General features: G+C 36.5%; 2 protein-coding genes, 1 long non-coding RNA gene and 1 pseudogene across 6 annotated transcripts; 3 read left to right on the top strand and 1 right to left on the bottom strand.

Moving 5' to 3' along the window:
* Nucleotides 1–1,536: 1,536 nt before the first annotated feature.
* Nucleotides 1,537–19,832, bottom strand: LOC119864224. Of its 4 annotated transcripts, none has more exons than XR_005373436.1 (5): nt 19,513–19,832; nt 16,188–16,367; nt 15,559–15,694; nt 9,893–10,011; nt 1,537–1,597 (listed from the first exon to the last, which is right to left on the bottom strand). It is a non-coding gene; the product is annotated as an uncharacterized LOC119864224 (long non-coding RNA). The 4 variants fall into 4 exon arrangements; XR_005373433.1 differs by lacking the exon at nt 1,537–1,597 and adding an exon at nt 5,561–5,620; XR_005373435.1 differs by lacking the exon at nt 1,537–1,597 and adding an exon at nt 5,561–5,620 and having other exon boundaries at nt 16,208–16,367.
* Nucleotides 3,430–4,377, top strand: OR8J2C (olfactory receptor family 8 subfamily J member 2C). Its single transcript, NM_001388515.1, has one exon. It carries the CDS (start codon nt 3,430–3,432, stop codon nt 4,375–4,377), a length of 948 nt encoding a protein of 315 aa, NP_001375444.1.
* LOC119877241 lies at nt 7,455–8,401 on the top strand (annotated as a pseudogene).
* LOC119864223 (olfactory receptor 8K3-like) lies at nt 19,498–24,568 on the top strand. Its single transcript, XM_038563257.1, has 2 exons — nt 19,498–20,350; nt 24,549–24,568. The coding sequence occupies exons 1-2, from the start codon at nt 19,498–19,500 to the stop codon at nt 24,566–24,568; spliced, it is 873 nt and encodes a 290-aa protein (XP_038419185.1).
* The last annotated feature ends 2,089 nt before the right edge of the window (nt 24,569–26,657 follow it).

Genomic DNA, 26,657 nt, shown 5'->3' with positions numbered 1-26,657 from the left:
GATTGCTACTTAGTAAAATAATCTAAGTACATCCCTAGGCTATATAATATTTTCACTCTGTAGGTATAATTCTTGTGTGGAGACTTCATTAATTGGTCTTTCTTTCCCTGGAGAATCAAAACTTTATCTGGGAATTTCTGTTTTCCTGTGTAGGGACCGGATCCATAAACAAGTTTACTTCAGTGTTGGGCCTTCAGGGATTTCAGACACTTGTAAATCTCTTCAGTGTGCAGAACCTTTGCAATGGGTCTCAGCAGATCTCTGGGTCAGGTAGGTTCACCCCAACAGTTTACTTAGTACTCATCCTGGATGTGAAGACCAAGTATCTTGGGAGCTTTATGGATTCAAGTCAGACTCAGGACTGTAATGATATCTGCTCTATTCACTTTTCCTGATGGCTAACTGGAAGGGAAGGGAAATGACTCCAACAATGGTGCCCAGAATCCCTGCTGATAAAGACAACAGCATGGGTATCTCTGCAGAATAACAAAGAGTCATTATGAGGATTCTATTTTTCATTAGGATAAGAGGAATGTTTCTGCCTTAGAGCTTGTACAATTGATGTTTTAGAAGGCACTCTACACCAGACAGGAAGCTTCTTATATGTCTTTGAAATAGATTTCTTCTCCAAGAAAGGCCTACTAAATTGCTTAATATCAAGAAAAATGTTTCTCTCCTTCTGGTTGTTCACATTGCCAAGGTGATGAATCTAACAAGGAAAGGTTCCATGGTGTCAACCAGAAGGCTTTCAGTTGCTGGTGGACACTGCCAGGTCATGTCAAGATGCAGTTTATCTCAAACACAACTCAGGTTTAAATAAGTTTAAGACAAAATTATACAATTAGAGACCAATGGAACATCTCTTAAAATCATTTCAGAAGATTACTTATAAATATTTTCAATATTATTTCTCAGCCAAAATGTAATATGAATGCTTAACATTAGGTGTATTATTTATTTATTTATTTTTATTTTAGAGAGATAGAGAGAAGGAGTGGGAGGAGCAGAGAGAGAGAATATCAATCAGACTCTGCACTAAGCAAGGAGTCCCACTCAGGGCTGGATCTCAGGAACGTGAGATCAAGACCTGAGTTGAAACCAAGAGTTGAATGCTTAACCAATGGCACCACCCTGGCACCTCAACATTATGTACATCTTTAAAGTTCTTTTACTGACATTTTGTTTTGATAGATTCATAAAATATTTCTTTTCCAAAGCGAACTTGAAAAAATATGTGTAAAGAACTAACATAGCTTTATCAGAAACAAATCTGAAACCATCCTGAATTAATAAGAGAAAAGTACTTTATTTCAGTGGCATGCTTACCAAGAGAAAAAACTACCAAGCTTTGACATTAGTAATATTGCTTTAGAAGAAGGAATTAAAACAGGTAATGTTTCATGCAAATATGTTTTTTAAAAGTTAATTGCACGGGGCAGCCCCGGTGGCGCAGCGGTTTAGCGCCGCCTGCAGCCCGGGGTGTGGTCCTGGAGACCCGGGATCCAGTCCCACGTCGAGCTCCCTGCATGGAGCCTGCTTCTCCTTCTTCCTGTGTCTCTGCCTCTCTCTCTCTCTCTCTCTCTCTCTCTCTCTGCCTCTGAATAAATTTTAAAAAAAAGTTAATTGCATGAATTCATAGTTCACAATCCACAATGACTATTGATGCTCTTTTATTTCCCCTCTTCATATATTAAGGATATATTTATTGAGTATCTATGTCTCAGAGTAAAACATGCAGTGAACTGCCTTATGAGCCAGAAACAAACAGGAAATGTTTTGTTTAAAGTGAGTACTGCCACTCTGGTTACCATCATAAACTCACCTGTGCATTTCTTTTCAGATGTGGTAGGAGAAGAGATATGGAATATCTAGTGCAATATAGTCCTATAACTCATCAGACATATTTTTGGAATATGGAATGAAATATCTTTAAATTAACAGACACCACAGACTTAAGAAATAATCAGATTTTGGGAGAATACAACCTGATTTGTTCATTAAGTAGATAGCCAGATACCATGTATCCCAGTTACCTGAATATGAAAATTATACTTCACTCACTATTTCACATTTCAACTATAAAACTGCTTAGTGAGGAAGAATGGGTTACGAGGACATAAACAGGAAATTACATTAGAAAATCATTTAAAACATGCTATAGCAAGACCTGCTGATACCAATTTTTCTGCATTCATTGTTAACAGGCTCTACTAACTGGTGTTTGTGTATTATTTCATTACATTCACACAACACAAAAATATAAATACTTGATACAAAAAAATCACACACTCAGTAATTGGTGGACTAACAGCCAACCAACGAAGTGACCAAACAAACAAGCAAACAAAACACATAAAGCAAAACCATAAAACCATAGTATCAATCAATATTGGTCACAGATTCTGTGTAACTTATCAACTGTCTTATCAGACATACAAATAATTACAACCATCTTCTAGGACTCTCCTGTAGAGTAATGAGATCATTATATTGAAATGACTAGCATCATTCTGGGCCCAGAGTACACCACATAGTGAATAATGTTATCAGTCTTCTCCACACGTTTATCTAAGCAAGAAAGAGCTTGAGCAAATCAAGCTTGAGGAAATCAAACCTACAAGTAATATTTTTCAAAATATCAAAACAGCTTCAAATACTTTATAGGAAACAGCTGTAAGATGGAAAAAAAGAGAGGCTGCCAGGACACATTAATAAAAAACTGTCTGAGCAGATGGAGGTTAGAGTGATAAAAGGACCAACTTATTTGGCTGAAGAAACATGATTATTTTTTTAAAAAATTCAGGTTCTGAATAACACTAGAAGGAACAGACTGAGGTACAGTCTGTTGGTGGCAGCTGAAACAGCATGATGTTGTAGACATAGTTAAAGAAAATCCAATATAGTCAAGTATTTCATGCAGATACATAAAAATCCCCAGGCTGATAAGATACAGGTTGTAGTGAAAGCCAATGGCAGAAAGTTAAAAATAACTGAAAGTCACTGGAAGTCATCTGTTTCATCAACTTCTCAAATGTAGTTAAAAACATACACAGAAGCATGAGTGTTGATGTAAATATATATTTGGGGAATATTGTAATTAATATGATTATGTGAATAAAATTTTAATACATATAGTAAATTACTACATATAAAACCAATATAAATTGTATTTAGCCCAGAGTTAAAAAGAGCTTGGGAAAACAGTTTCATTAAGCTAAAACTGATCTTTAGAAAAAACTGGTCTTTGTATTTCTGAATTTGTTAAAAATTGAGAGATATACAAGTAAGGTCTGACATTTTCAATTGTGAACAAAAGTAATCTGATTTAAAAGAAACAGTCTACAAACCAGCATGAACCAGAAAAATCAACTTGACCATCTATTAATCTCCTCCCATTTTCTCCATTAAAAGATGAGAACAGCAAATTAAATGGCCTCAGGGAACCTGACCCACCTGACTGAGTTCATTCTTAGGGGAGTCTCAGACCGCCCAGACCTCCAGATGCCACTCTTCTTTGTTTTCCTGGTGATCTATGGGCTCACCGTGGCAGGGAACCTGGGCATCATCACCCTCACCAGTGTTGACTCGCAGCTTCAAACACCCATGTACTTCTTCCTCAGGCACTTGGCTATCATCAATCTTGGCGATTCTACTGTCATTGCCCCTAAGATGCTGGTCAACTTCTTGGCTTCAAAGAAAACCATATCCTACTATGGATGTGCAGCCCAGCTGGGTGGCTTCTTAGTTTTTATCGTGGGGGAGATTTTCATGCTGGCTGCAATGGCCTACGACCGCTACGTGGCTATTTGCAACCCCCTGCTCTACATGGTGGTGGTATCTCCGCAGATCTGCCTTCTGCTGGTGTCCCTCATATACCTCTACAGTCTGACCACAGCACTGACCGTTTCCTCCTGTGTGTTCTCTGTGTCATACTGCTCTTCCAACATAATCGACCATTTTTACTGTGATAATGTCCCTTTGTTGGCATTGTCCTGTTCTGATACCTACATTCCAGAAACAGTAGTGTTTACCTCTGCCGGGACCAATTTGTTTTTCTCCATGATTATTGTTCTAACCTCCTACTTCCACATTGTCCTTGCCATTTTGAGGATACGTTCCTCAGAGGGCCGACGAAAAGCCTTTTCCACCTGTGCCTCCCACATGATGGCTGTCACTGTGTTCTATGGGACCCTTCTCTTCATGTATTTGCAACCAAGGACCAACCACTCATTAGATACTGATAAAATGGCCTCTGTCTTCTACACCCTGGTGATACCAATGCTGAATCCCCTCATTTACAGCCTAAGGAACAAGGATGTGAAAGATGCATTCAAGAGATTCCTAAAGAGCCCTTGCCAGGCTTTCAAATTAGTGTAATATTAGTGTAATGATATCTGCTCTATTCACTTTTCCTGATGGCTAACTGGAAGGGAAGGGAAATGACTCCAACAATGGTGCCCAGAATCCCTGCTGATAAAGACAACAGCATGGGTATCTCTGCAGAATAACAAAGAGTCATTATGAGGATTCTATTTTTCATTAGGATAAGAGGAATGTTTCTGCCTTAGAGCTTGTACAATTGATGTTTTAGAAGGCACTCTACACCAGACAGGAAGCTTCTTATATGTCTTTGAAATAGATTTCTTCTCCAAGAAAGGCCTACTAAATTGCTTAATATCAAGAAAAATGTTTCTCTCCTTCTGGTTGTTCACATTGCCAAGGTGATGAATCTAACAAGGAAAGGTTCCATGGTGTCAACCAGAAGGCTTTCAGTTGCTGGTGGACACTGCCAGGTCATGTCAAGATGCAGTTTATCTCAAACACAACTCAGGTTTAAATAAGTTTAAGACAAAATTATACAATTAGAGACCAATGGAACATCTCTTAAAATCATTTCAGAAGATTACTTATAAATATTTTCAATATTATTTCTCAGCCAAAATGTAATATGAATGCTTAACATTAGGTGTATTATTTATTTATTTATTTTTATTTTAGAGAGATAGAGAGAAGGAGTGGGAGGAGCAGAGAGAGAGAATATCAATCAGACTCTGCACTAAGCAAGGAGTCCCACTCAGGGCTGGATCTCAGGAACGTGAGATCAAGACCTGAGTTGAAACCAAGAGTTGAATGCTTAACCAATGGCACCACCCTGGCACCTCAACATTATGTACATCTTTAAAGTTCTTTTACTGACATTTTGTTTTGATAGATTCATAAAATATTTCTTTTCCAAAGCGAACTTGAAAAAATATGTGTAAAGAACTAACATAGCTTTATCAGAAACAAATCTGAAACCATCCTGAATTAATAAGAGAAAAGTACTTTATTTCAGTGGCATGCTTACCAAGAGAAAAAACTACCAAGCTTTGACATTAGTAATATTGCTTTAGAAGAAGGAATTAAAACAGGTAATGTTTCATGCAAATATGTTTTTTAAAAGTTAATTGCACGGGGCAGCCCCGGTGGCGCAGCGGTTTAGCGCCGCCTGCAGCCCGGGGTGTGGTCCTGGAGACCCGGGATCCAGTCCCACGTCGAGCTCCCTGCATGGAGCCTGCTTCTCCTTCTTCCTGTGTCTCTGCCTCTCTCTCTCTCTCTCTCTCTCTCTCTCTCTCTGCCTCTGAATAAATTTTAAAAAAAAGTTAATTGCATGAATTCATAGTTCACAATCCACAATGACTATTGATGCTCTTTTATTTCCCCTCTTCATATATTAAGGATATATTTATTGAGTATCTATGTCTCAGAGTAAAACATGCAGTGAACTGCCTTATGAGCCAGAAACAAACAGGAAATGTTTTGTTTAAAGTGAGTACTGCCACTCTGGTTACCATCATAAACTCACCTGTGCATTTCTTTTCAGATGTGGTAGGAGAAGAGATATGGAATATCTAGTGCAATATAGTCCTATAACCTCATCAGACATATTTTTGGAATATGGAATGAAATATCTTTAAATTAACAGACACCACAGACTTAAGAAATAATCAGATTTTGGGAGAATACAACCTGATTTGTTCATTAAGTAGATAGCCAGATACCATGTATCCCAGTTACCTGAATATGAAAATTATACTTCACTCACTATTTCACATTTCAACTATAAAACTGCTTAGTGAGGAAGAATGGGTTACGAGGACATAAACAGGAAATTACATTAGAAAATCATTTAAAACATGCTATAGCAAGACCTGCTGATACCAATTTTTCTGCATTCATTGTTAACAGGCTCTACTAACTGGTGTTTGTGTATTATTTCATTACATTCACACAACACAAAAATATAAATACTTGATACAAAAAAATCACACACTCAGTAATTGGTGGACTAACAGCCAACCAACGAAGTGACCAAACAAACAAGCAAACAAAACACATAAAGCAAAACCATAAAACCATAGTATCAATCAATATTGGTCACAGATTCTGTGTAACTTATCAACTGTCTTATCAGACATACAAATAATTACAACCATCTTCTAGGACTCTCCTGTAGAGTAATGAGATCATTATATTGAAATGACTAGCATCATTCTGGGCCCAGAGTACACCACATAGTGAATAATGTTATCAGTCTTCTCCACACGTTTATCTAAGCAAGAAAGAGCTTGAGCAAATCAAGCTTGAGGAAATCAAACCTACAAGTAATATTTTTCAAAATATCAAAACAGCTTCAAATACTTTATAGGAAACAGCTGTAAGATGGAAAAAAAAGAGAGGCTGCCAGGACACATTAATAAAAAACTGTCTGAGCAGATGGAGGTTAGAGTGATAAAAGGACCAAGTTATTTGGCTGAAGAAACATGATTATTTTTTTTAAAAATTCAGGTTCTGAATAACACTAGAAGGAACAGACTGAGGTACAGTCTGTTGGTGGCAGCTGAAACAGCATGATGTTGTAGACATAGTTAAAGAAAATCCAATATAGTCAAGTATTTCATGCAGATACATAAAAATCCCCAGGCTGATAAGATACAGGTTGTAGAGAAAGCCAATGGCAGAAAGTTAAAAATAACTGAAAGTCACTGGAAGTCATCTGTTTCATCAACTTCTCAAATGTAGTTAAAAACATACACAGAAGCATGAGTGTTGATGTAAATATATATTTGGGGAATATTGTAATTAATATGATTATGTGAGTAAAATTTTAATACATATAGTAAATTACTACATATAAAACCAATATAAATTGTATTTAGCCCAGAGTTAAAAAGAGCTTGGGAAAACAGTTTCATTAAGCTAAAACTGATCTTTAGAAAAAACTGGTCTTTGTATTTCTGAATTTGTTAAAAATTGAGAGATATACAAGTAAGGTCTGACATTTTCAATTGTGAACAAAAGTAATCTGATTTAAAAGAAACAGTCTACTATCCAGCATGAACCAGAAAAATCAACTTGACCATCTATTAATCTCCTCCCATTTTCTCCATTAAAAGATGAGAACAGCAAATTAAATGGCCTCAGGGAACCTGACCCACCTGACTGAGTTCATTCTCAGGGGAGTCTCAGACCGCCCAGACCTCCAGATGCCACTCTTCTTTGTTTTCCTGGTGATCTATGGGCTCACCGTGGCAGGGAACCTGGGCATCATCACCCTCACCAGTGTTGACTCGCAGCTTCAAACGCCCATGTACTTCTTCCTCAGGCACTTGGCTATCATCAATCTTGGCGATTCTACTGTCATTGCCCCTAAGATGTTGGTCAACTTCTTGGCTTCAAAGAAAACCATATCCTACTATGGATGTGCAGCCCAGCTGGGTGGCTTCTTAGTTTTTATCGTGGGGGAGATTTTCATGCTGGCTGCAATGGCCTACGACCGCTACGTGGCTATTTGCAACCCCCTGCTCTACATGGTGGTGGTATCTCCGCAGATCTGCCTTCTGCTGGTGTCCCTCATATACCTCTACAGTCTGACCACAGCACTGACCGTTTCCTCCTGTGTGTTCTCTGTGTCATACTGCTCTTCCAACATAATCGACCATTTTTACTGTGATAATGTCCCTTTGTTGGCATTGTCCTGTTCTGATACCTACATTCCAGAAACAGTAGTGTTTACCTCTGCCGGGACCAATTTGTTTTTCTCCATGATTATTGTTCTAACCTCCTACTTCCACATTGTCCTTGCCATTTTGAGGATACGTTCCTCAGAGGGCCGACGAAAAGCCTTTTCCACCTGTGCCTCCCACATGATGGCTGTCACTGTGTTCTATGGGACCCTTCTCTTCATGTATTTGCAACCAGGACCAACCACTCATTAGATACTGATAAAATGGCCTCTGTCTTCTACACCCTGGTGATACCAATGCTGAATCCCCTCATTTACAGCCTAAGGAACAAGGATGTGAAAGATGCATTCAAGAGATTCCTAAAGAGCCCTTGCCAGGCTTTCAAATTAGTGTAAATATGAAGATTCAGTTCTCTTACTTAAGGGTTTTTATTTGCTCCTGAAAAGCTAGTATCTACTAAGTAGAGGCAATAAATACTTATAAATTTTGTGGATTCAATGGGTACATCTTAACTCTTTCTATTCCACCGTCAAATATCCAACTATCCCTAATACAAAGACATATTAGTTGACCATACAAAATATGCTTAAGTGGTAAAAAATATTTTCAAAGTAAGCATATTTTAAAGTAAAACACAATATTGTATTTTCTGTGATTCATATATCTTGACTTTCTTAAATTCATTTTTGTCTTACACCTAACATAAATTTGAATCACAGAAAAAGAAATCTGTAAGAGAAAAACTAAAAACAGCAAAAAATGCCTAGATATCCATTGAAAGAGAACCTGTAGCAAACAGAAAAAGGAAACCTACAAAAGGAGATTCTACATTTCCACTACTATCATGTGTTACATGTAGACGAGGCAAAATGTTGATATTTCATTCCAATGTGCCATAAAATTAACATTCTCCATGTCTTATTCTCAGAGCAAACGTTGTGGTATAGGGCTCATTGTGTGATAGATTCATAACAGCAAACTCCACTTCTTTTGATATTTGTATATAGTGTGTTTTTGAGTAAAATCTCATTGGAATGAAAATAAAAACATTCTCTTCAAAGAGACACCAACTCTCAAGGGAGCTCTGATGGAAAAAAATTAACAGTCATCATGTGCCATATCTACTTCTGTACATGTAAAATGTTCCTAATATACAATGAGTAAGGGAGACTGGTCAGGGCATGCAAGACAGGCAACATCTGTAAATGATATGAAATTTGGGGAGGTGGGATGTCAGAAAGAAGGCAACTATAGGGAACATGACACTCGGGTCTATGAATCACTTGTCAATTTAGTCATAAACAAACAGCAAGACTGAAAATATAAAGTGAGACTGTATGTTCAATACTTCTGGTCTCTTTTTTCATGGAAGACAGCATGTTCACAGTCCTGGGGATAGGAATGTGGGCTTCCTTGGTGGGTAGGTGGGCGTACATGATTCTGCCTAAAACATCTACATCTGTATATTGGCATAGTATCTTAGCTGGGCAATCTAAAACCTTGCACCTGTCTCATTCACTAGTACTCAAGGGGATAGTCTCTCAAAAGCTTATATAGCATATACCCTTTATGCATGTGTTAGCTACAAAATTTACCCTAAACAAACTCTACACAATGCCCACTCTAAATGAAGGATAAGTTCATTAGGTTGAAAGGTAACACAGCGCATGCACACACACACATGCACACCCACTCACATATCACTTGTACACGTTTATCAGAATTGACGAATCCACACATTCAACCAACCACGCAAGCACATGAGCCCAGTACCACCTTTCCTTGAAGTAACGTAGGGAAACTCATTTATGTGGCAGCACTGATCTCCAATTGGTCAAAGCTATCAACCTGCGAGATGCTAAGTCACCTGTACTTCCAGTTTATACCTTCCTAACTGCTCTGCAGGTTCCATGGCATTTGTGTCCAGACAGTGACAACAAAATCCCCCTGGTGGTGAGGGGAGAGGGAAGATGCAAGACAGTCACAAAGCAAGGTCTGACAGCACCTGTAAGAGATAGGACATATTAAAAAAAAAAAAAAAAAAAAAAAAAGGAGATAGGACACACATCAAACAGCACCACAGAGCCCCTCCTGAAACTACCACAGTAGTGGTAGCTTTGACCCCACTCTGTATATAGGGATGTTCTAGGCAGAAAGCACAGTGCCACACAAAGAATCCTTTCAAGACCACGAAAATAAGAAAAACCATCCAAGTTTCTCAAATTCAGCCTAGAAAATTCCATTTTGACCCGAAAACTTACTGAAGCAGTATTTTCACAGCAGCTCCTTTTGTTTTGAAGCACCATGATCATATATCCCAACATTTTACTTATATGACCCAAGAGATGTGTGTAGCATGATTGTTTCCTCCTTTATCAATTGTCTGATAGGTAACAGTAATTGGCATGTTTCTGAATTTTTCAGTTGAAAGGTTAATCTAAACAAATGTAAGACTTCCAATGGAGATTTTATTGTCTCTTCAGGTCTAGATAAGCTTGGTTTGAACTGCTAATGCCATCTCCCTGCAAGTCCAAAAGGCTTCACCAGATATCTCGATGCCATGAGTCCCATCTATCATTTCTGCTTCCAAAAAAAAAAAATTAAAAAAACACAAACAAAAGTCTGCTTCCACAAGCCATTTCCATGGAAAGAAAAAAACCCTTTCAAGGAAAATCAATAAAGAAGTAGAAATCACTGAAGATATGAGTGACAGGAGACAAGATAGAGGGTTCTATGGTAGCATCAGGTCTCCTTATGTTTTTTTTTTTTGTATTTTTTTTATTGGAGTTCAATTTGCCAACATATAGTAAAAACCCTATGTTCATCCTGTTAAGTGCCCCCCTCAGTGTCCATCACCAAGTCACCCCATCCACCCCACCTCCCCTTCCACTACCCCTTGTTACTTTCCCAGAGTTAGGAGTCTCTCATGTTCTGTCTCCCTCACTGATATTTTCCACTCAATTTCTCTCCTCTCCCCTATAATCCCTTTCACAATTTTTTTATTCCCCATATCAATGAGACCATATAATGTTTGTCCTTTTACAATTGACTTACTTCACTCAGCATAATACCCTCCAGTTCCATCCACATTGAAGCAAATGGTGGTATTCATTGTTTCTAATGGCTGAGTAATATTCCATTGTATACATAGACCACATCTTCTTTATCCATTCATCTTTCGTTGGACACCAAGGCTCCTTTCACAGTTGGCTATCGTGGACATTGCTGCTATAAACTTTGGGGTGCAGGTGTCTCAGTCTTTCACTGCATCTATATCTTTGGGGTAAATCCCCAGTACTGCAATTGCTGGGTCATAGGGCAGATCTATTTTTCACTCTTTGAGGAACCTCCACACAGATTTCCAGAGTGGCTGTACCAGTTCACATTCCTACCAACAGTGCAAGAGGTACCCCTTCCTCCACATCCTCTCCAACATTTGTTGTTTCCTGTCTTGTTTATTTTTTATTTTATTTTTTTCCTGTCTTGTTTAACAGTGAATTTTCCCCATTCTCACTGGTGTGAGGTGGCATCTCATTATAGTTTTGATTTGTATTTCTCTGATGGCCAGTGATGTGGAGCATTTTCTCATGGGTTTGTTGGCCACGTATAGGTCTTCTTTGGTGAAATTTCTGTTCAAGTTTTTTGTCCATTTCATGATTGGATTATCTGTTTCTTTGCTGTTGAGTTTAATAGGTGCTTTATAGATCTTGTATACTAGCCCTTTATCTGATAGGTCATTTGCGAATATCTTCTCCCATTCTGTAGTTTGTCTTTAGTTTTGTTGACTGTTTCTCTAGCTGTGCAGAAGCTTTTTATCTTGATGAAGTCCCAGTAGTTCAGCTTTGCTTTTGTTACCCTTGCCTTCATAGAGGTATCTTGCAGAAGTTGCTGTGGCCAAATTCAAAAAAGGGTATTTCCTGTGCTCTCCCCCAGGGTTTTGATGGAATCTTGTCTCACATTTAGATATTTCATCCATTTTGAGTTTATCTTTGTGTATGGTGTAAAACAATGGTCTAGTTTCATTCTTCTGCATGTGGATGTCCAATTTTCCCAGCAGCATTTATTGAAGAGACTGTCCTTTTTCCAGTGAATTGTCTTCCAGCTTTGTGGAATATTAGTTGACCATAGAGTTGAGGGCCTATTTCTGGGTTCTCTATTCTGTTCCATTGATCTATGTGTCCTGTCTTTGTGCCAGTACCACACTGTCTTGGTGATCACAGCTTTGTAGTACAACTTGAAATCCAGCATTGTGAGGCCCCCGGCTCTGGTTTTCTTTTTTAATATTCCCCCTGGCTACTCGGGGTCTTTTCTGATTCCACACAAATCTTAAAATGATTTGTTCCAACGCTCTGAAGAAAGTCCATGGTATTTTGATAGGGATTGCATTAAACGTGTAAATTGCCCTGGGTAGCACTGGCATTTTCACAATATTAATTCTTCCATTCCATGAGCATGAATATTTTTCCATTCTCTTTGTGTCTTCCTCAATTTCTTTCAGAAGTGTTCTGTAGTTTTGAGGGTATAGATCCTTTATCTCTTTGGTTAGGTTTATTCCTAGGTATCTTATGCTTTTGGGTGCAATTGTAAATGGGATTGACTCCTTAATTTCTCTTTCTTCAGCCTCATGGTGAGTCTATAGAAATGCTACTGATTTCTGGGCATTTATTTTGTATCCTGTCCACACTGCCTCCTTATGTTTAGAGAAACTTAACTACACCACCACAAATTAATTTCCGACTGCTCTTCTTATATCTCCAGATTCAAACTTTATCATTATTCCTTGTTTTGCTCCTTCTCTTTGTACCACTTTTCTTTTCTCTCTGTGTCTCAATAAAGGCCACTGAATTTTTCTTTCCTTCTATTAAATAGAGCTACTGTTTATGAAGTTTGATGCCCTTCCATAAGTTATACTCCATGTCACTGTTCCAACCTTTCCTTCAGGATTGGTTTTGACTCCTTCAATATTTATAAAGCTAATGAACAATCATTATTTGGATTAGAGAAATTTTGTCGACAAACATAGTTTTGATAACAATTCTTACCTCAGCTCACAAAATGTACAAGACATTAGGTTACTTATAATATAAATACAAAAATGACTACTTCTTAAAAAGAATACAGAATAGAATATTGCACAATCATAACCACCACGAGTTCTCTCAATTTGTGACCACATAGAAAGACCTAGAGGTATCACATTAAGTATAATAAATTCAAGAGAAAAAAGCAAATACTTTGTGATTTCACATATTTGTGGACTATAAAAGCAAAGCAAATGAACAAACAGATTCTTAAATAAAGAGAACACACTAGGTTTTTTCCAGAAAGGAAGCGTAGAGGAAATGAGCAAAATAGATAGAGGGGATTAAAAGATACAAACTTCCAGTTTAAAATATGTAAATCACAGATATGGAAAGCACTCTACAGAGAATAGTCAATAATATTATAATAGTATTGAATGGTGACAAACTGTGACTGCGCTTATCATGATGAGCACTGATAGTGTACACAATTAATAGAACCCATATGTAATATACCTGAAACTAATACAGAATTTTGTGTTCATTATACTTCGATTTAAAAGCATCTAACCACAAAAGTAGTTTGAATTATAATTGTCAGAAGAAATTACTAATTATTTCTTTAAAATACTTGAAATATGTATTTAAAGATCTAATAAGTTAATGTTATTAGAATGATAAATATTATTAATGTGTACAGTCAAAAGTGATTAAGATATGGGCTGAGATTATGCTATATTAATTTAAAATCTTTATGAAATATGTAAAGAAGATACTTTCATGTTTAGATATGGATGCCTAAAACTTGGGTGCTAGATCACAGACTAATCAAATTTGGGGGCAAACTAGCAGTTTCTTAATCTCTGTTGTAATCACCTTTCTCCTTGCATTTTTTCTCAGGATTTCTCAGCATTTTATGTGTATTTCATGCTTCAACCACAGGGGAATTATAAGCTCTGAAACAGAAAGGCAGTGTGGCAGGCCCCCAGGACCAGCATGCAGGGGTGAAGGATGGCTGCACACGGGGGTGGGGGGGGGCGCTGTGCCACCACAGGAGAGTCAGGCTGCAGCTCAGCCAATTCTGCACACCTGCCAGGAGGATGAGAAGTCAGCTTTCCAGGTGTCCAGGAGGAAAAGTAGAATTTGGTGGCCTCCCCTCCTAGACTCAGCTACAAGCTGTGTGCAAATGTTTTGTCATCTAACAACAACTTCATCATCACTATCACTGTGATAGACATTCAAATACTAAAGTTATATAAAAATCAATAGTATATGTCTCCATTATAATCCCTTGAACTTCTTTGATGACAGGGATTATACTTAGTGCAGTTTTCTACTTCCAGTCAAGAACAATATTTGGATTCCTTGAAAAAATAATGTATTAAAACAAGTGAAACCATTTAGCTCTGTCAAGCTAAATTTCATGTAATTATTTGTTGCAACTTTTACCATTTGTACAAGTGGTGCATATTCATAAGTTGGATGTCCAGGGTCTGAAAACACTAGGATACTGAGGGTGGAATACACATTAATGAAAGAAATCTTTATTTAGAACTAATTTATTTAAATCAATTAACTGTACTTATTTTTCCCCAGTCGGGAATGCAAGATACATTGTAGACATGTCCATTCATGGGTTAGCAAGAACCACACTCAAAGTTCTTAATTGTGATAATATATGGAGATCCAAAGGTCGGTATCTCTCTAAATGCCTAAAGAATTAGAGCAAACCTATAGTAAATGGGGGGTAGAATGAGAGTGTAACAATTTTATTCAGTGTCAGCAAAATATTGGTATGGATGTAATAAAATGAATATAATTCAAAAACAGATAGTTTAGTGAAAACCATTGGATATCCAAATGAGTTATATATAACATATTGTGCACTTTAAAACATACATTATTTTACTTTATAAAGCTATATTCCATTTTAGGACATACATCAGCTTTTGTAAAAGAGGTACCCATGGGGAAGAGAGCTAGAAACGGACAAGGGAAATTAGTTTCAGTATGCACCTCGGGTGTGGAATTACAGTATCACTAACTCAATTTTAGCCCTTATTAGAAAAAGAAAAAAAATAGGAGTTAGAGACATATTCATAATTTTTATTCCTTTTGTATCTTCTAACACACTATAGGACATGTTTAAATAGTTTTGTTAATCCTCAAATATAACACATGGAAGAAGCTTTTGTGGAAAATGCTGAAAGTTTATGTAATTTCTAGATGAATAAAGCATGTATCTGAGAAATGATCTATTTAAAAGCAGATATTTCAGTAAAAAAACAAAAATAGCAAATTAGAAGCAAAGTAAATTTCATGTATATATATATGTGACTTCATATATATGTTCATATTTGTATATATACACATTATATTTTATGTATATATATACACATATATATTTTATGTATATATACATATATATTTTATGTATATATATACATATATATATTTTATGTATATATATACTATATATATATATATTATATATATATATAATATTACCTCAATAGGGAAATAAAACTCACAGAATAATTAGCAAAGATGAGTGACATCATTTCCTGCTCTCAGATGCTTTGGGAATAACTCAGGATTGCATTCAAGTTCCCAGAGGAGTTTCTCAAATAGAGGAGATGCTCATAAATTCTTCCCACTGTAGTCAGGCTGGTAATCACACAAGAAAATAGGAAGCCAGTCACCACTTAAGGTGAGTAGCGGCCACCGATATGATTGCTAGATTACCTGCAGTGATGATTCTTGATTCCTTGTTCAATTTAAGGGACACATATGAGTATTGTCACCAATGCCAACTCAGTACATCATGTATATTACTCATCTCTTTTCCTAACTAGATTTCTTAGAGCTAAGATAGATGTTTACCACTATTATAATGTTCTCTGAAGGTGGTAAGGGACCTCATTTCTATTTCTGATTATTTCTACATTTAGATTGAGATTCTAGACAATACACATCATGAAAGGGGAAGTAAGCACTTTTGCAACCTCAGCTTAGGATCCTCCTCTGTCCCTCCCTCACCTCTGGATCCCTCTCTCCTTTTAATGGGATTGCAATATTCTCAATTGGACCAATCCATTAATCTCTTCTGAGGCTATTTACAAAAAGTTATAGAATATTGATTAAGATTAGGTATTCGCACCCTTGGGCTCCCTGTCTAACCCCAGGCCCTGGAACAGTTCCGAGTTCCTGCTTCCATCTGAGAAGAGTCAGGTTTGATGCTCAATTTCCTTGCTTTTTCCAGACAGTGCTTGAGTAGGACTGGGGGAAGGAGTACCACATAAATATTCACTCAAATGAGTTTCAGGGGAACTGCAGGCATCTGTAAAAATCACAATAAAATGCATGTTGAGATGAAGAGATTTGCCAACTCTACAAGCTGCTATGGAATAGTTCTTTGGGGTATAATTTTTGTAGCTTAAAGCATTAGAGTTTTTCGTTTGTTTGATTGCTGCTAATGGATGTTTCAAATTGCTTTGCTGTGAATATTTTGTTAATTTGAATAGGTTTTTGGACAGAGTAAATTTTGTGAAGTAGTTTCATCTGCCAAAATAATGTTAAATTACTATTCTATATTTTGGAAATTTCCTTTTTTATGGGCATCCAGAGCTTTTAGTTTTTAAGGTTATGAATTGCGAACAGTTTCTTATGACATGATGTCCTTGACAAGTCTACAGTTGATTTTTGTGTGGATGACCAGAACATCCAAGTTCATCATCCTTTGTAAGGATGATCACCTTCCCCAGATCCAATGAAGACCATTTTTTCATGCCTGTCCTGACATGCCCCTTTTCTCATATATTACAGTTCTTTGCATGCATGGGTCTTTGCCCGAGGTTCCCATTCTTTTTCATTGATGTCTACCATATCATCTCAAGAAATCCAGCAAAAGTTTTATTATCTGGTAAAACAAGTCCCTTCAAAAGTGTCTTGCTTCTTCTTAACAGTTTGCATTTTCAAAATGCATTTGAAACTAATATCAAAATCTATAAATATCCTTAGTGATTTTTGATTGTAAGGTCATTAAATTAATAGATCAATTTCAACACAAGTAACATTTTGTCACATCAGGTTGTACAATCCAGGACATTGAGTTTCTATTAATTTACTTAGGACTTCTATAATGCGTCCCCAAAAGGGTTGAATTTTTCTCTCTTTAGGAGTAGGTTTTGTTTCTATAAAATATTCCATCAATATGGGATTTCACTTTTATTCTTAATTTTAGTTGCTTTTGTCCATTCTAACTGGTATTAATTCATCATCTATTCAGATGCTCGTTTATCCCCTAATTCTTTTTGATGATGTGGTAAAATCTGATTACAGATTTTCCAGAAGAAAACTGTCCAGCCAAACATAGGATAAACCCAGCTTGAACAAGTGTTTTATCACTCTTAGGCATTTTTAAACATATATCAATGATATATTAATATTGTTTACAGTTTTACAGCTGCATAAGTGAAATTATAGGCCTGAATATGTAGTGAGCTTTAACATATATAAATATAACAAAATATTATAATTTGCATATACAAGTATGTGTATGTTTAAATCAGGATTTAGGGCCTCCTAGAATGAGTCACAATGTAGTCCTCATTTTTTTATACTCTAGAAGACTTTGTAATGAAATCAGATGATTTTTTTTTCCCCATAAAACTTTAGAAGTACCTACTTTTGAAAACAGTCTGAGGGAAAACAGACTTGGAAAAGAAGAGGTAGATAAAGTGCAATCCTTAAATAAACTGAGTTTACAAGAAACATTTCACCTATAGTTGACAGAAGATGAAATAAAGGTGTAAGAATAGGATTTAAATTAAAATATATAAGTGTATTCCATTTCTCCCAAAGCCATGCCCTGTTGGCTTTATCTGGATCTAGTAATCATTTGTCCTGATCCATGTCATTTAAACAAACAGAAAGTAAATACTTCTACTGAATCATGCTATATGCCTTTCCCCTCACTTCCCACTACTATGTCTTTCATTCATCTGCTTCAGGCAATGTGATTTGCCAACCTGTATTGAATTTGAGATAGCACACCCAGTGTTGGCCTGATATTTTTCTTGGTAGGGTGAGTACATTTATAGCAGCTTACTGAATGATTTTAGGAGATACATCAACAAATACAATTTAATGACTTTTTCCTTAAAAAGTGCTCGACCGGGCAGCCTGGATGGCTCAGCGGTTTAGTGCCATCCTCAGCCCAGGACATGATCCTGGAGACCTGGGATCCTGTTCCATGTTGTGCTCCCTGCATGGAGCCTGCTTCTCCCTCTGCCTGTGCCTCTGCCTCTCTCTCTCTCTCTGTGTGTGTGTGTGTGTCTCATGAATAAATAAAATCCTTTAAAAAATGTGCTAGAGAAATCTAATTACATTACGCCTACCTCAGAGATATTAGGGGTAAGTTAAGGCAAATATGGGAAGGACCACTTTATTGTTATTTTTTACCGTATTGAATAACTTCTAGATGTGGCCTTATTTGGAATGGAAAATAGCAATAATCACACACTGAAAGAGTCAACACCCAAGTGCTGAGAATCCACATGCACTACTCTATGGGAAATAAAAGATATCTATGTGCATTAGAATGCACTAGTTGGGACTTCTGTAAAAGTGCTAAATTATCGTCTATTATATACAAATTATAAACACTCTTTAATACCCATAAAAGCATAATAGAATGAGAATACAGTTTTATTTTTTTAAGATTTTATTTACTTATTTATAAGAGACTAACAGAGAGGCAGAGACAAAGGCAGAGAGAGAAGCAGACTCCTCACAGGGAGCCTGATGTGGGACTCAATCCCAGAACCCCGATATCCTGCCCTGAGCCAAAGACAGATGCTCAACTGCTAAGCCACCCAGGCGTCCTGAAAATACAGTCCTGAAATTAAAAATGATATGAATGGTGGAAAGAGAATGGTCTTAAATATGCAGAGCTACAATGATAAAAGTAAACCAAAGTCTACTGCATGAATTAATCATGGTTTTCTTTGGGACAAAGGTTGGGATAAAATTTCAAGGACCAGAAGCAAGGGCTTTTACTTATATTAGAATACTTTCCTAGCTATTATGTGTTAACCAATTATAGATAAGTTAAGTAAAAGCATATCTAAAAAGATATCAGGATTACCACTTAAGACCAGATGTGTCTAATGATACCTGTTGACAGACCATAAATGGATGATAGTGACTTGGTAACAATAGCCAGCAAACAGCACAAATAAATAAACTAACTACTGTATATCTTAGGTTGTAACACCTCCTTTTTTGGTTCCAGGTTCAGTGTCGAGGTGAGTCCTATTTTAAATTAACCGATCGAAAAAATTGGACCAATCTGATCCACAGATGTTGTCTCCTGAATCCCTATGACTCTTGTGATGGTTGTTCCCACAGCAATTTCGCTTAATGGCCTGGATGAACAAAATCTAACAGTGCTAACAGAATTCATCCTAATGGGAATCACCGACCATCCTGAGCTGCAGGCTCTCTTCTTTGGGCTTTTCCTCATCATCTACACAGTTTCAGTGGTGGGCAACCTGGGCATGATCATCCTCACCAAGGTGGACTCCAGGCTCCAAACACCCATGTACTTCTTCCTCAGACACCTGGCTTTCATTGATCTTGGCTACTCATCAGCTGTGGCACCCAAAATGTTAGTAAATTTTGTAGCTGATCAAAATACAATCCCCTATAACTGGTGCGCTACCCAGCTGGCTTTCTTCATCTTGTTCATCATCAGTGAGCTGTTCAATCTATCTGCAATGGCCTATGACCGTTATGTGGCCATCTGTAACCCTCTGCTCTACACCATTGTTATGTCACAAAGAGTGTGCTGGGGGCTGATAACAATCCCTTATGTCTACAGTGCCTGTCTCTCTCTGATAATCACCATCAAGATTTTTATGGCATCCTTCTGTGGACATAATGTCATTAGACATTTTTACTGTGATAGTCTTCCCTTGTTAACTTTGCTGTGTTCAAGCACACGTGACATTGAGTTGATAATACTGATCTTTTCAGCATTTAATTTGATTTCCTCCCTTCTCATAGTGCTTGTGTCCTACATCCTCATCCTTATGGCCATCCTTAGGATGAACTCTGCAGAGGGCAGGCACAAGGCCTTCTCCACCTGTGGATCCCACCTGACGGTGGTTGTTGTATTGTATGTCACTCTCTTCTTCATGTACGTGCAGCCCAAATCCAGTCATTCCTTTGATACTGATAAAATCGCCTCTATATTTTACACTTTGATAATCCCTATGCTGAATCCCATGATCTACAGTCTAAGGAACAAAGAGGTAAAAGGTGCCCTGCATAGAATATGGAAAAACCTGCATAAACCACCTGTGTAGATTTCAATATAGGCAGTTCATGTAATAAAATAGGTACAGACTTCTGTTTAGGACATGTCATTGGCCTTAGAAAGGAGTAATGTGTAGAAGTCGTGGAAAGCTAGAAATGCTTTTCCTGTTCATAGGTATTCCAGTAGTGATCATTCTTCTCATGCCAGCTTTGGTTTAAGTGCTAAGACAAGTCCAGACCACTGTTCCCATATTACCAAGTACTTATTTTGCAACAGAAGGCAAGTTTTGGTTTGCTTTGTTTGTTTTCTTTAAAATACATCATGCCCTGATAATCTTTTTTCATATTTTTATGTCTTTTATTAAATATGAAATAAATATGCCCACCATACTGGCATATGGCACAGAGAAGATGGAACTTAATGTTCTTTGTGTAAGGAATATGTACATCAATGAATAATCAACAATGTCTGCCTTAAGAACTAACACTTTAACTTTATCCCATTGTGGTGGGTTGCATCTCAGTCTGTTAAGTGTTGATATGTGAGCCTGTGTATGCTTATTGGGACTTCATCAAGATAAGAAGCTTTTGCACAGCAAAGGATACAGTCAACAAAACTCAAAGACAACCTACAGAATGGGAGAAGATATTTGCAAATGACGTATCAGATAAAGGGCTAGTTTCCAAGATCTATAAAGAACTTCTTAAACTCAACACCAGAGAAACAAACAATCCAATCATGAAATGGGCAAAAGACATGAAGAGAAATCTCACAAAGGAAGACATAGACATAGCCAACATGCACATGAGAAAATGCTCTGCATCACTTGCCATCAGAGAAATACAAATCAAAACCACAATGAGATACCATCTCACACCAGTGAGAATGGGGAAAATTAACAAGGTAGGAAACCACAAATGTTTGAGAGGATGCGGAGAAAAGGGAACCCTCTTACACTGTTGGTGGGAGTGAACTGGTGCAGCCACTCTGGAAAACTGTGTGGAGGTTCCTCAAAGAGTTAAAAATAGACCTGCCCTACGACCCAGCAATTGCACTGTTGGGGATTTACCCCAAAGATTCAGATGCAATGAAATGCTGGGACACCTGCACCCGGATGTTTATAGCAGCGATGTCCACAATAGCCAAATGTGGAAGGAGCCTCGGTGTCCATCGAAAGATGAATGGATAAAAAAGATGTGGTTTATGTCTACAATGGAATATTACTCAACTATTAGAAACGACGAATACCCACCATTTGCTTCAACGTGGATGGAACTGGAGGGTATTATGCTGAGTGAAGTAAGTCAATCGGAGAAGGACAAACAGTATATGTTCTCATTTATTTGGGGAATATAAATAATAGTGAAAGGGAATATAAGGGAAGGGTGAAGAAATGTGTGGGAAATATCAGAAAGGGAGACAGAACATAAAGACTCCTAACTCTGGGAAACGAACTAGGGGTGGTGGAAGGGGAGGAGGGCGGGGGATGGGGGTAATTGGGTAGCGGGCACTGAGGGGGGCACTTGACGGGATGAGCACTGGGTGTTATTCTGTATGTTGGTAAATTGAACACCAATAAAAAATAAATTTATTAAAAAAAGGAAATCAGAAATAAAAGTGTGATTATTTTAGGTAGCATAAATGTGTACAGCAACAATTCAAAATTGCTTATTTCTGAAACATTAGAAATAATACCTGAGTTTTGCTAGATTGGTGCATATAAGGTCAGCATTTAAGACATCTAGGGTTTTTATGTTTTTGTTTTTGTTTTTGTTTTTTTACTACAAGTTACCAAATATATATATATATATATATATATATATATATATATATATATAATTTAAACTAAAAATTTAATTGAAATAAAACTTTATAATACCTTAGAAAAATTTTAGTGAACGATTTGCATGATTTTCCTGCTGAATACTATAAAACCTTGCTAAATTATTAAGGAAGACATAATGTTACATATACCATACCATTATTTGGATGAATAAATGTCATGTGGTTAGTTTCCCTTAAATTATTCAATGTATTTAATACAGTGACATTCAGAATCCAACAGTATTTTGTGATACTCAGGTTGATTTTAAGAATCATGTGTAATTTTAAAAATTGTAAGCATTACTGAATGGTACAATTGTTCTTTTGCTATAAATTTAAATATTTATATGTTTCTGTAGAATTAAAAAACTAAGGAAATTAAAATTAAGGAAACTAAGGAAATTAAAAAAAAAGGATCTAGACTATCTTAAAAGAAGAAAGAACGCAGAGGTATTCCAATAACAGTTATGAATTCCTTTAAAGCTAGATTAGGTTTTAAATTATTTTTAGAACTATTTTAAATTTTTTAATTCTTCCTTCCTTTCTTCATTCCTTCTTTGTCTTTTCTTCTTTCTTTTAGAATGATGGAGCTGACTCTAAAATTTACTCAGAAAGGCAAAATGCCTAAAATATAAAGATGGTCTTGAAAAAAGAGAACAAAATGGCAGGAGTAGCACAACTGGATTTCATTATCTATTTTAAAGGTTTAGTATATAAGAAAACATTTTCCTAGTTGTCATAGTCCCTAAAGGAGTAATATAGATGTCCTTCTAAAAATTAAAATTAGAAATACCATATAATCAAGTAATTTCACTGCTGTGTATTTACCCAAAGAACATAAAGATGCTAATTTGAAAAGATATGTGCATTCTTATGTCCATTGCAATATTATTTACAGTAGCCATGATACAGAAGCAACCCAAGTAGCCCTTGATAGATGAGTTGGTACAGAGGATGTGGAATATGTATGGAATGGAATATTATTCGGTCATACAAAACATGGAGATCTTGCCATTGTGCCTCTTACAAATCCATAAAGAATTTACATGAAATACAATACAAAGGTGACAAATGATATCAACAATCATGTTTCAAGAAAATATCTAAGTTGCCATTAAACATAAAGGTTTTCAATTGCATTCAGCATTAGAATAATACAAACCAAAACCACAATGATGCCTTGCACATTTTCACAGGTAAGAACCTGTGAAGAAAATGATGGAAAATACTGAATGTAGACAAGGATATTAAGCAACCATAAGTATTTGCTTTCTAATAGGAATGCATGTCAAATAAACACTGCAAACTCATCAGGTAGTATTTATTAATGATAATATGTATATCCTACTACTCAAAAATTTCAGTGTGAAGCATATACTAAAATAAAAACACATCCAAGATTAAGCTGATCTCGATTAAATAGTAGTGTGGATGTGAAGGCCGAGGGAGGAGCTATTTTTAACTACCACTTTCAGGAAATTGTGTCTGTGTATCAGGGCAATATTTTTTATAAAGTATAAATGACTCTCTTTCATAAATACATTACAAAAATCCAAATTTTATTTTTTTATAATGCAACGGTGTGAAAAAGAAAGCTTCATGCTCATCAAAACATCAGATGAAATGGAATGTTTATATCCCTAGTCATAAAACTGCAAATTCAGATCAATTCTAATATTTGTTTTTTTTTAGATTTTATTTATTTATTCATGAGAGACAGAGGCACTGACACAGGCAGAAGGAGAAGCAGGCTCCATGCAGGGAGCCTGATGTGGGACTCCATCCCAGGTCTCCAGGATCACACCCTGGGCCGAAGGCAGCACTAAACCACTGAGCCACTTGGGCTACCCAATTCTAACATTTGATTCTAGCACAATAATAACTGATTTGTGGTATATACATAAAATGGATCTGTCCACAGACATGAGAATGAGCACTCTAGAACTACCTATAACAACATATCAGCTAAAAGAAGCCAGACAAAAAAATACATATGCTTCTGTGGCCACAATGTCATCAGTTATTTATACTAGCACTGTCTCCCTTTGTTGTCTTTGCTCTGCTCAAATATGCATAAAATTGAATGATGATTTTGATTTTCCAGTTTTTATTTGAAAAAATTTTTCTTCTGATAGTTCTTACCTGGTGATCTTGGTAGCCATTGTCAGGATGAACTCAGCTGAAGGTAGACACAAGGCTTTTCCCACCTGTGGGTCCCACCTGACAGTGGCTACAGTGCTCTATGGGATTTTGATATTTATGTACATGCAACAGGAGTCCAGTCATTCCTTTGACATTGAGAGTGGTGTCCCTATTTTGCACTCTTCTAATCCTCACGCTAAATCCCTTTACCTATATAGCTTTTGAGGAACAAAGATGTCAAATATGCAGGATAAAGGAAGTGGCAAAAAGTATGCAATATCTTCTCTTAATTATCATACCATGTGGTTCCTATCAATATTAAACCTAGTTATGTATTCTTTCACAGGTAAAAGCAAAACTAGATGAATTCAATATATATTTAGAGATTGATTTCTACGTACCTGTCCTATTCTAGTGAACTTGCAGAAAGAGACATTTGGCATATAATATACATTAATTCAAATTAAATTAATAAATTAATAAATTAATAAATTAATTAATTAATTTAAATACCTGCAAAATTATGCCATTCTGTTAAGAGGTAAATTCATATAACCAGTAAAAACCTGCATATGAATGACACGTGTAAATAAGATTTAAATGTGCCAAAACAGATAACGAGATGGGATCAGACCAGGATTAATAGAAGGATGAAAAGGGTAAAAGGAGATTCAATTTTACAAGAAAAAGGCATTCTATGGTGAAAGTCAATCAAATGGCTAATGTGGTTAATGTGGGACTGTGGGACGCCTGGATAGCTCAGTGTTTGAGTGTCTGCCTTGGCTCAGGTTGTGATCCTGGGGTCCTGGGATTGAGTTCTGCTTTGTGCTCCCTGCAGGGATCCTGCTTCTCCCTCTGCCTATGTTGCCTCCCTCTGTGTCTCTCATGAGTAAATAAATAATTTGGGGGGAAATAAAGGTTTCTTTCCATCTCTCTCTTACCCTTCTTTCTAAAAAAACAAAACAAAACAAAAACTGGCTAATGTGTCCATGTAAAGTAATTGTATTCAATTGGTAGGAAGCTTCACTTCTGCAAGATGATTGAGTTGTAGAGATTTGTTATAAAATATTGTGCTTTAATCATCATTACTGATTATATACTTAAGAATTGGTCAAGGGTATTGATCTCATGATATGTTTCTTATCACAATAAAAATCAATAAATAGATTTGGAAAAACCAAAAAGGTCATATATAACTATTAACTACATGAGGTAGAGGGAATGGGGAAAATGGATTAGTGCATATTCAGCTTATGTATAATTAATTTACACATTTAAAATAATGAATTATGTAAGAGAGAACTATTCTTTCAGGTAGAGCATGGAAATATTACAGTGTCTATAATATCACTTCCTGCACATATCTATGTGTGTGTATGTATATGTAGGTGACATGTGTGTGTTTCTTACAAATACTTTGAAAAGTGTAGTTTTGTCATCTAGGATGGTACTATTGTGTCTTAGAATTTATATGCTTAATCAAAGTAAGTTTATTTTGTGTTATACTCACAACCTCAGAAATGGACAATACGTCCTGTGCAATAAACAATAAGCTTTAAATGAGAGATCAAACTCTTATATAAAGCATCAATGAGAATGGAAACTGTAAAAGTAGTACTTTATTTTTTTTAAATTTTATATTGTTGGAATGCTAAATAGATGGGGAAGTTAGCAGAGCTCATCAGGGAATAAAGTCCTGTTGATTGAACAGGGTACAGGTGAACTTTGTCCACATACAGACAATCTAGGATGGTACTATTGTGTCTTAGAGTTTATATCCTTAATCAAAGTAAGTTTATTTTTATACCATACTCACAAGTTAAGAAATGGGCTATATTTCTTATGCAATAAATAATAAGCTTTAAATGAGAGATCAAACTCTAAAACATCAATAAGAATGGAAACGGTAAAAGTAATTTTCTAAAAAAATTTTATGACATTGTGAGAATGCTAAATAGATGGGGAAGCTAGCAGAGCTCATCAGGGAATAAAATTCTGCTGACTGAACAGGGTGCAGGCTAACTTTGGTACATAACAGATAATCTACAAATGACATTACAGGGGAAGGAACAATACAAACTTCCTGTGGAATCTTGGAATCTGGAAAGGACCTCAAGGATTTCAATTCATTTTCATGGGTAACATTAGGTGTATAAAAATTTTTGGTAGGAACACCTGGGTAGCTCAGCGGTTGGGCACCTGCCTTTGGCTCAGGTCGTGATCCAGGAAACCGGAATCGAGTCCCGAATCAGGATCCCTGCGGGGAGCCTGCTTCTCCCTCTGCCTGTGTCTCTGCCTGTGTCTCTGTTTCTCTCTCTCTCTCTCTCTCTCTCTCTCTCTCTC

The sequence above is a fragment of the Canis lupus genome, chromosome 18, assembly GCF_011100685.1.
Source record: "Canis lupus familiaris isolate Mischka breed German Shepherd chromosome 18, alternate assembly UU_Cfam_GSD_1.0, whole genome shotgun sequence".
Lineage (NCBI taxonomy): Eukaryota > Metazoa > Chordata > Mammalia > Carnivora > Canidae > Canis > Canis lupus.
Note: the sequence above shows the minus strand (reverse complement) of the source record. Positions and strands in the feature narration are given on the sequence as shown.

Coding starts and splice junctions, on each gene's coding strand:
- OR8J2C (NM_001388515.1), top strand. CDS start 3,430: ATGGCCTCAGGGAACCTGACCCACCTGACTGAGTTCATTCTTAGGGGA.
- LOC119864223 (XM_038563257.1), top strand. CDS start 19,498: ATGGGAATCACCGACCATCCTGAGCTGCAGGCTCTCTTCTTTGGGCTT. Junction 20,351..24,548: donor AAGGAACAAAGAGGTAAAAG/GTGCCCTGCATA, acceptor TGAGGAACAAAG/ATGTCAAATATGCAGGATAA.